The sequence below is a fragment of the Fukomys damarensis genome, unplaced genomic scaffold (assembly GCF_012274545.1).
Source record: "Fukomys damarensis isolate Sample0158 unplaced genomic scaffold, DMR_v1.0_HiC HiC_scaffold_14, whole genome shotgun sequence".
Taxonomy (NCBI): Eukaryota; Metazoa; Chordata; class Mammalia; order Rodentia; family Bathyergidae; genus Fukomys; species Fukomys damarensis.
This window is the reverse complement of record NW_022900926.1, coordinates 72,870,825-72,882,048: the sequence shown is the minus strand read 5'-3', so window position 1 is coordinate 72,882,048 and position 11,224 is coordinate 72,870,825. Positions and strand designations below refer to the sequence as shown.

General features: G+C 37.1%; 1 protein-coding gene across 6 annotated transcripts in view; it reads right to left on the bottom strand.

The window, feature by feature from the left end:
* Window positions 1-11,224, bottom strand: part of Afg1l (AFG1 like ATPase) — a 228,255-nt gene that overhangs the window by 54,559 nt on the left and 162,472 nt on the right. For all 6 annotated transcript variants that reach the window (XR_004517163.1, XM_010635303.3, XM_033763435.1 and 3 more), the window contains one exon: window positions 11,055-11,137. Coding sequence is in view for 5 of the 6 variants with exons in the window: in XM_010635303.3 (XP_010633605.1) it covers window positions 11,055-11,137 (83 nt within the window). In the remaining variant the exon portion in view is untranslated. The remainder of the gene's footprint in view (window positions 1-11,054; window positions 11,138-11,224) is intronic.

The window sequence follows — 11,224 nt, the reverse complement described above, 5'->3', positions numbered from 1 at the left end:
ATATATATATATATAAATCAAAGTTAATGATAATTCCTCAATGTCATGAAATAGTGTCTGAATCTTTGATTGATCATTTTTTATTTGGTTTGGCTTTTGTTCTTAGTTATTTTCATTCAGGATCCCCAAAAGCCTACACAGTACAACTGGCTAGTATGTTCCTTAAATCTTTTTAAATTATAGGTTTGCTCTTCATGTCACTCCCTTTTTCTCTTACTTGTTGAAAAAGCAATGTATTTGGGCCATTACAAATCTACGTCTATATTTTGATAAATGTACTCATTTAACATCATCCATTGTCCACATTCCTGTAAATTGATGAAATTTTAGTTCCATTTCTGTAGCAATTTTTTTAACCTTTATTAAGTTTATTGGTACATTTTAGGAATAAATACAATTACATTCATCATTGGTATCTTGTACCTTTATATGACTTGCCTTGGTTCTCATTTCTCCCCATTTCCTAGCCCTCCCTTTAGCCCTTCCACCCTCCCCTATTTAAGACATTGTTTCCACGTTTTTCCTTTTCACATATTTTTCTTTTTCTTTTCTTTTTTTTTTTGTGCCTGGGATTGAACTCAGGACCTTGCTTGTGCTTGCAAGGAAGGCGATAGAACCAGACCCTTCCTCTACTCTTTTAGACCTTTTCTTCCTATTACACAATATCAATTATACATTTTGATCCTTATTTACACTTTCAGTTTTTCACACCAGAGAAACTATTTACACATATGTGACATTAATTTCACTTGAGTATGGCCTCAATGTGCATCCACTTGGCTATAAATCTCTCTAGTTTCTCGTTCTTTATGGCTGAGTAGTACTCTACTTTATTTAAAAAAATCTTTTTTATCCAGTCTCCAGTTGATGGGCAATTGGGCCATTTCCAAATTTTAGCTATTATAAATATGGTGACCATATGGTATGCTCTTTACTTTATATGCTGTGGTATGATTCTTTTAATTCTTTTGGGAAGACACTCAGCAGAGGAATAGCTGGGTCAAATGGGACCTCTAATCCCAGTTCTTTGAGATATCTCCATATTAATTTCCATAGTGGTTGCACCAGTCTGCACTCCCACCAATAATGGAGAAGGGTTCCTATCTCCCCACAATCCTGCCAGCATTTGTTATTGGTTGATTTCTTGATGGCAGCCATTCATTCTTACTGGGGTGAGATGGAATCCCAGTGCTGTTTTCATCTTCATCTCTCAAATGACCAATGATGTTGAACATTTTTCATATGGTTATTTGCTGCTTTTACTTCTTTGTCTGAGAAATGTCTGTTCATTTCAGATGCCCATTTTTGAATTGAGTCTTTATATTTGGGGAGGTCTGATTTTTTTTTTAGTTCTTTATATATTCTAGATAGTAGACCTTTGTCTGAAGAACAGCTGGTAAAACTTTTATCCCACATTATGAGTTGTCTCTTAGCGCTGACTGTGATTTCTCCGGCAGTGCAGAAACTTTTTAAAAGATGAGATCCCAATTGTTGATTCTTTGTGCTAGTTCCCGTGCTACTGAGCATTTGTTCATAAAGTCTTTTCCTATGCTGATATCGTCAAGAGTTCTACCTAACTTCTCTTCCAGCAAGTTTAGTTTTGGAAGTATGGCCATTTTAACTATATTGATTCCTCCTACCCAAGAACAAGGGATATCTTTACATTTTCTTATATCTTCTTCAATCTCTTTTTTCAGAGTGTTATAGTTTTCAATGCAGAGGTCTTCTGTTTCCTTTGTTATATTGATTCCTAGATATTTCATTTTTTTGTGTGCTACTATGAAATGGATTGTTTCCCTAATTTCTCTCTCAGTGAGTCTGTTATTTGTGTAGGAGAAGGCTATTGATTTTTGAGTATTTACCTTGTATCCAGCTATTCTACTGAATCTGTCAATTAAGTCTAGAAGTCTTTTGGCAGAGTTTTTTGGGTCTTATATGTAGAGTATCATATCATCAGCAAATAGTGACAGTTTCACTTCTTCCTTTCCTATCTTTATTGCTTTTATTTCTTTCTCTTGTCTAATTGTTGTGGCTAATGTTTCCAAAACTATATTAAACAGGAATGGTGGTAATGGACATCCTTGCCTTGTTCCTGATTTTAATGTGAAGGTTTTGAGTTTATGATCATTAACTAGAATTATTAAATTTATGAAGGTTTTGCAAAATGGTAATATTTTTGTCTTACTATAATCCTTTCATTTTTTATTGCTACCTAGAAACCTTTTATAAAGAAAATCTTCCCTTCATCAAGTATTTTGTTATACTAAGAATCAATTCTTTTAAAACAGGCAGGAAAAACATTTGATTTTCATATATAGGATAGTAGTAAGACAGGACAATGTTCCACAGGATAAGAATTAAATGAGTAATCCCCAATTTATGGCCTAGTGAGTGTCCAGGCTTCAGGAGGGGAAACACAAACAGAGCCAGGTGTTCTCTGGGAGCTGAGAAAATAGAATTCAGAATTTGCAAAGTACAGTGCAGGAAAGACAGCTACCCAGAGAGACAGATTCCAGGATCTACAGGGGCCTCTTAGTCCGTTTTCTGCTACTGTACCAAATACCTGAGTTAAGCAAGTTTTACTAGGCTCAGTTTTGGAGATTCCAGCCTGTGACATGGTCCTATTACTTTTGGGCCTGTGGTGAAGCAGCACATCATGGCAGTACCGAATAGCAGAGCAAAGCTGCTTAACTCACAGCCTGAGAGTAAAAAGGAGGGGAAGTGCTGGGTTCTACAGTCTTCTCAAGGACAAACTCCCAGTGACCTGAAGACCTCCTACTAGGCCCCTTCAAGTTTTCACCACCTCCCAATAGCACCACATTGGAGACCAAACATACAGTAAAGACCTTATGGACCTTTAGGAGACACTTCAACTCTAAACTATAGCAGCCTCTATCAAGTCATTAGCTGAGTACTGATCTGTGGATGCATGGAAGAAACTACTTCAAACTAGGGGAGGCATCCAACTAGAATAATAAAACATTACCTCTGCAGCTCACAAATGGCCAGAATAGTTCATGTCACTCAAGTCAGAGTAGAAAGTCCTACTAACACATAGGTTATCAAGCAGAAATTCTCAAGAGGGTACTGCTTCAGGAATAATTGTCCCTGGAATAGGAGCACTCTAGTTCCATTTTATAAAGTCTCACCTCAAAGGTATAAATTATTGGCTGGGTGTGGTGGTGCTTGCCTATAATCCCAGTATTCGGGAAGCTGAGACAGGAGGATCACTGTGAGTTTAAAGCCAGCCTGTGCCATACAGTGAGTTCAAGGCCAGCATGAACTACACAGAGACCCTGTCTCAAAAAAAAAAAAAAAAAGGATAAAATTATTTCCAAGTAATCTGAATGTATCTCAGACAAAGCCCTAAAACCCATAAGGTACACACACACACACACAAAGCTCTAGCACCTGGCAATATCAAATTCAAAATATTGATATCTAATAAAATAATAAGCATGGAAAGAAGCCCAAAAATACAACTCATAAAGAGGATAAAAATCAAGCAGCAAAAAAAAAAAAAAAAAAAAAAAAAACAAAAAAAACCAGAAATGACACAGATGATAGAATTAGTAGACAAAACCCAGGCATGGTGGCCCAAATCTGTAATTCCAACTACTTGGAAGTAGAGGCAGGACGATTTCAAGTTTCAAAGCCAGCCTGGACAACTTAGTAACACCTTGACTCAAAATAAAAACTAAAAAAAAGGTCTAGGGATGTAGCTCAGTGCTTCTTGAATTCAATCCCCAGTACCACAAAAAAAAAAGTAGACAAAGACAGTAGTTATAAATATATTCTACATGTTCAATAAGGTAGAGGAAAGCATATATACAGGAACAAACCAAGAAGATATTTAAAGAGACCCAAGTTGAGCTACTACAAAGGAAAAAAACCCATGTCTAAGATGAACAATACTTTGGATGAGATCAACAGTACGTTACACATGGCAAAGCAAACTATCCAAAATGAAACACAGGAAGAAAAAGTGTTGAAAAAGGATGCAAAGTATCAATGAGCTGTGGAACAACATGAAACACCTTAACAGAAGTACAAATGGAGTACCAAAAACAGCAGAAAAGAGGCAATAGGAAGAAAAAAAAAGTAATGAAATCAGAGACAAGTAAGTAGATGAAAACTATGAACCCCACAGAGTGAAGAACTGCTACAAATTTCAAAACAAGAAGAAAACTACACTAGACACATCCTAATCAAATTGCTTAAAACCAATTATACAAAGCAAAATATAAAAGAGGCCAGAGATAAGGCTTATATTTGTTACATCTGGTGGGGGAGTCAGAGGGCCTGCTAGGGATCCCCCATAATGACCCTCCACCTCACTTCGGGTCCTTGTCCTCTACTACTGTGAAGAATCAAGAAATGGAATATGAGATAAGAAATAAATGGAAACAAAGCATTTGCAAATAAGGAGGGGTGGAGGAGTTGAAGGGAGGGCAGGGGAATGGGGAAAAGATAAGAACCGAGATAGATCATGTAAAGGTAAAAGTTTCCAATGATGAATGTAAATGTATTGTATACCTAAAATGTACCAATAAAAGAATTTAAGAGAAAAAAAGAAAAAGAAAAGTTCGAACACAGTAAACTTAAAAAACAAAAAGAAATCAAGAAGTGGAGCTCTTATCAGAAAATGGGGGAGAGTCAAGACTGATATGGTGCAAAGTGAAAGTTGATTTTAAGTGTGGCAAATGCAGAGGCAGCAGAAGAAAAGCTATCTTAACAGCAGAGTGAACTGCCAGGTAGGGGTCATCCCTCTCAGAATACTCCATGAGTTTGGGGTATACTTCATACTTATACAGGTAAGCTGGTTTCCAAAAATAACTGTTTCATTGATTGGTGCATTCTAGGCCAATCTTAACCTTCATTTATGGGCTGGGGATTTCAGACATGGTCTCACTATGTAGTTGAGACTGACCTGGAACTCACTATGTAGCCCAGGCTAGTCTCGAACTCACAGTGATCCTCCTGCCTCAGCCTCCTGACTGCTATCAGACATGGTCACTATGTAGTTGAGACTGACCTGGAACTCACTATGTAGCCCAGGCTAGTCTCGAACTCACAGTGATCCTCCTGCCTCAGCCTCCTGACTGCTAGGATTACAGACATGCGTCACCAAGTCTGGCTTCAGAATACATTTTATTTATTTATTTATTTTGGTACCAGGGATTAAACTCGGGTCCTTGTGCTTGTGAGGCAGGCAGCAGTACCACTGAGCTAAATCCCTGGCCCACAGAATACATTTTTAATTATACAAGAAACTTGTCCCAAGATACATCATATTCTGGGCCATAAAACAAGTCTCAATAAAGTTAAAAGTGTTCAAATCATATAGCACTGGTTCTCCATAGTGAATAAAATTTGAGAATCAGTAACAGAAAGATATATAGAAAAATTACCAAATGTTTGGAAACTAAACACACTTCTACATAACCCATGGGTCAAAGAATAAATTGCAGAAGATAATACGACATATTAAATGTATGAAGTGCAAGCTGGGTGCAGCAGTGCATGTTTGTGGTGTCAGCTACGTGGAAAGCTGAGGTGAGAGGCTTACTGGGCCCATGAGTTGGAGATCACTCAGGGCACACAGTAAGAACCCATCTCACAAGGGTGGGAGCTGAGGGGGAGGGAACGTAGTAGTAGGCTCCAAAACAGGGGTGTCCGACCTGTGGTCCACTGGTCACACCACCCCACAAGATCATAAACTTTGTTTTGTTGTTTTTCAAGACAGGGTCTCACGGTATACTTTAGGTCACTTGAGGCCTTGAGGTCTCTACGTAGTACAGGCCAGCCTAAAATTCGACGGAGCAGATGACAGGGAACACTACATAGGGGAAGGTACTGTGCAGCACTAACTCTGTGTGCACCACGAAGAGTCTAACCAAAACCCTTATGTATTAGAGGTTACATGCATTTGTAACCTCAACATGGAGAGAAAATGCAACAGTGACAGCAGCATTTCAACCATCAAACCAGACCTCAATACATTAGTTTCACAAAAATAAGGTTAAATATTCCTCTAGTTTTATGTTTACGTTGCCTTCCTTTTTAAATGTTATGATAAAAATACAAAAAATAAAGGCAGTTTTGTTATTTTTAGACATTAACTATATACATGTATTTTATATGAGGCCCAAACTAATTTTCTCCACACATTCCACCCCTGCAAGGCAAATAGTTGAGTACCTATGATAGATGAGAAAATCCAAGGAAGGAGATAACTGGCCTATATTTGGCCTAAGACCATGAAAACTTTGCTTTAATAAGAGAGAAATTGTTTCAATTGGGTCTCTGCACAGTCTGATACAAGGAACTGCAACAAATTACAGTCACAGAGAAGGAAGAGGGTTCTAAGATGCCCTAGACACCCTAGTTGGTTGAGGAAGTGGTGATGCTCCAGGGAGAAATTCTGCCAAAGTTTTAGGGGTGGGAAGATGTGGCAATCAAGCTAAGAAATACTTAAATTTTCATTGATCTAGTTCTCTCAAGTTGGAGACGAAGGAGTGTTTGTAAGGAATATCACAGACCAAAATATGACATCGTCAATTGTGAGGAAATATGAGCTTCAGTTATAGCCAGAATGAGCTTCAGTCTTGGTTTGCACAGATCTTTCTTTTAAAACAGAGCTATAATCTCAAAGCACCAAGTTTTTTTTGTCAGCTGTTGTATTTTTTTTTAATTGTGTTCAAAGATATATTCTCCAAAATTATTTTCTATTTGGAATAGATGTTTCCCCGTGGGAGACCAGATAGGAAGGCTGAGGCCTCGTTGACACCCTTGGGGAACACTAACAAGAAAAGCAGCATGCAAGTGTGTTGACACACTACAGGGAAAGTAAAAACAGCTGAGATCCACTGTTTAGGTGGACAAGTACCACGGAGGTGGGAGACAGATGAATTCTGTGTAACTCTACTTGCTTGTACCTGCATCTAAGTGAATAAAGCCTAAGCACACTAGTCACTCAGGGCTCTCTGTCAAAAGAAGACAAAAGTGCCCTAGTCCTCCACATTTTAACCTGATTCTGTGTCTCTACTTTTTGTCCTTGTTACCCCTTGGTCAGGTTTGAGCTCATAGGTTGGTTCCTGTATTTCCCAAATGGAAAACTGATTTTTTTGTGACTAGAATTTTCTTCTGATAAAAGTATTTAAGAAAAAGCTTCTTTTTAAAGTTGAACCTCTCCTCAAAAGATAGATGAATATACCTCTGGGAGTGGTGGCACACACCTGTAATCCTAGCACTCAGGAGGCTGAGGCAAGACGATCACCATGAGTTTGAGGCCAGTCTGGAATACATAGTGAGTTCAAGGCCAGCATGAACCATAGAACGAGACCCTGTCTCCAAAACAAACAAACAAAAAAAAGATGGATGAATGTATGTATATATTAATCAAGAAAAATATGTCTATATTTGGAGAGCTGGGGATGTAGCTTAGTGGTAGAGTGCTTGCCTGGCACCCAATCCCCTAGGTTCAATCCCCAGTACAAAAAAAAAAAAGTATTTGAATTATATCTAAAACATTGTAAACTGTATTTTTCATTATTTGCAAGGTGATCCATAATCCCCACATGGAGGCTTTCTGTGTGAGTATGATGGAGACACAGCATTTGAATATGAAACATCTCCACCCCAGGTCCTTCCACAGACTTAATAGAAAAAGGAATATTATTCAGCTCCTGAATATAAAAGGCCCTGACCACTTCTCAAAATTATGCTTGTTGTGTGCAACCTTGAGAGATGACACAATGTCACCCAGTCTACCCACTCACATGACTGCAGAGGTTACCTGAACTCTTTCCAGGAACCCTTCACAGAAATGGCAGCAAAACAGTCTGGGGCAGCATCCCCACGAGCCCCCAACAGTGATGTCTCCTGTTTGAAAAGATATGCTCATTGCAAAAATAAAATGATGACCTCTAGTGTCACGAGCCCACAAGCAGAGATTCTAAAGAGAATCTACAGTGGTTAAATTTTTTGGGAGGAGCTGGATGTGGTGGCACATGCTGTATTCCTAGCACACTTCAAGACTAAGTCAGGAGGATCACAAATTCAAGCCCAGTCCAGACTGGGCTTAGTGACTTAATGAGAATCGATCTCAAAATAAAAAAATAAAAAGAGCTGGGGATATAGCTAATTGCAAAGGCCATGGATTCAGTTCGCAGCTCTTCACCATCATCATCATCACCATCATCATCATCATCACACATTCTCTGGAAGGCATGAGATGGGGTCACCTTGACAAACCTCAGGTGGTTAGGTGGTTCAAAATAAATTACTGGATCAAGTCCCCACCTAGATACAAACATGGCATCCAATACTTGGTTGACCTGTTCGGATTTTGGCCAACCATTCTCCTCATAGGAGGATCTCATTGAGCCTTATTCACAAGCAACCAGGAAGAAACTTACTGTGCTATTCTGGGGAGTCATCAGACAGTGAAAAACTGGACACCCATGGGTTGATTCCATGCAAAACTTTAGGTATTCACACTCAAGTTCTTTGCGGTTTTTAACTTGCTAAATTTGAGTTTTCTAAGTTTGTTGTATATGAGATAAAAAGCTTGTTGGGCTGGGCCCAAAACAGCTGAAATTTACTTAGAAAGCTACTCCAGGAATTTGTAATTTAATTTAATTAGTTTAATTTAATTCCAACTGAAACAGATTACAAATGAACACACAATGTCTTGTATGAAGTAGTACTTGTGGAAACCAGACAATATTATAAACAATAAGAATTGTTCTATGTCAACTTTAGGAGCAGTTTTTTAAATCTCTGGGAATTCTTGATGTTATGGATTTTACTTTTGGACATTTTTAATTGGCTTTTCAAAGTTAGACTAGTAAAACATTGAGTTAATAAATATTTATATTTAGTTAAGAATCATATCTCGGACTCTACTTTGTATGAAATTCAGAGATAGTGCTTGGCATTCCCCTGGAGGGAAGCTGGAATTTTGTTTTTCTTTTCAGGCAGTTAGGCTCCAGTGAAATTGACAAGGGGGTTGTCTGGACCGCATATTCAGGAACTAAGTCCAGATGTTTGGCCAGAGGGTAGTAAAGGGAAACACATGTTATCACAAGGCAATATATAACACAGCATATTAAAGTCTGTTACAGGGGAGGAAACTAATAGTTTCCCTCGTAAGAGCAAGATAAAAAGAACTTAATTAAATAAGAAATATTAATATGACCTAAGGAAATTTTCTTTTACTCTGCCATGAAAGACATTCTACTTGATTGTTCATGTAAAACATTAAAATGTACATCCCGAGCATCCCATCTTGGTATCTATTACTATCTTCACACTTACGAGATGACTTTAATTCCAAAATCCCTTCAAGAATACACCTGCTTTATCTTCTGACTGAGGTGAGCCCAAAATTCTCTATGGTTTTGAATATGATCAAGCCCTGTTGATGCTAAATTTATAAACAGATACATCTTTCTTCAGAAGTAAATGAATCCATCTAGCTACCTAGCTAGCTAAAGGGGGAGATTTTTTTAAAGAAAACTTTTCCTGAGTTTCACAGTATCTGTTAGAAATTCTAGTTTCCTGGACTCTGGGAGTCTATTTTCCTTCAGCTCATGTCTTGTGAATAAAAATGAATTTTACTATGTTAGAATCATTTTATCTTTATCAGAAAGTACAAGGGGCAACATGAGTAATTCAGAAAGAGAAAGTGGCTATTCTCCCAGCAAACACAGCTTTTTTTTTTTTACCTCGGTAAGTCCCACCAAGACCTCTTTGGCATCATGAAACATATTTCATGATTTAGACCCATTATTGTTATTTAAGAAACTTCCCATTAAGAAAATATTTTAATTCTGCCACTTAGAAATATACTTTGTGGGAAAACAAGGAATAAGTATTTCCTCCTTTGGAAAAAAAAAGAATAAAAGGAATAATATAAATTATAAATATCACAGGCAGGAAGAAATAGGTAGCAAAAAATCAGGAAAATGTCATGAATATTATAAAAGTTATATAACCAGAAAACACTAAGATAAAAGAAAGTAGAAAAAAAGAAAAAATCCAAGTTAAAGCGAAAAATAGCACTGTAAGATTTTTTTTAAATTATAAAGTACTTTAAAGACAAAGTACTTAAGGGTCGATGAAGAACCTCCTATATTAATCATCTAAATCTGAATAGTAAACTGAAATAGTCCCTTTGGCGCATAGTAAAGTATGTAATTTTAATTATGTGATTTTTCTAGCTAATTTCTACGTCAAAAACAGTAAGTACTTCTGCTTACAAGGTGGCAGAGACAAGAACTTTTCTCAACCTCTCATATGCACGTTGTCATCAAAATTTAAATTACCCGAAACATGCCTTTTAGTTAAATTACAATTAGCCCTTAGACAGATCTATTTACTGAGAACCCACTATGTGCCAAACACTGTTGGCATATACTAAACAACAGTTTGCATTTGTAAAGCATTTTTTCCTTTTCAGATGCTCACAAATGACATTTTAAAACAAATTGTATTTGTTTTTCAGCATTAACTGCACGTGCTGAATACATCTATTACCATAAATTGTTCCTACTCAGAAAAATCTTATTTTAAAAGACTTTAAAATATACCCAGTTGTATTTGTGTATAGTATATATTTTATATCAGTTATGTGTGGAAGTCAATCAACCATGATAAATAAAAACAGATTGCCTGACAAAATAAAACAACAATTTGGGAAGAGTGGAGATGGCACAGTTGTCAGAAGATGTCCACAAATAATTAATTACTTTAGCACATTAAAGATATTCTCTTAATATCAGAGACTCTTTTAAAGAGGATACTCATTACTTCCGAACCATCTGTCATCACTCCTCCCAAAAAAACTAATTAGGGTTTCACCCAATCACACATTATAAATGATGCAAATATGGATGGCAAAAACACAATTTAAAGAAGTTAACATAGTAACATTTTGTGTAAAAAAACCAAGGGCTTCAGAACTAGTTTTTTATGCTCTAATTATTAAAGTACTTATTTTTCCTTATTAGATATTAAACTTTAAAATTAAATTTAAAAAACACACTTACAGGTAGTAGAGTTTTCCTGCAGCAGGGAGTTCCCTTTTCCGGTAATCTATCCCAGAATCTAGCTGGACAGTATTACAATACTCCTACAATCCAAACACAAAAAAATGTCTTTTAAAAGTAGTGGCTCAGCTGCCTGCGATCACCGGCGGCGTGCGCGCGAGCTCCCGGCC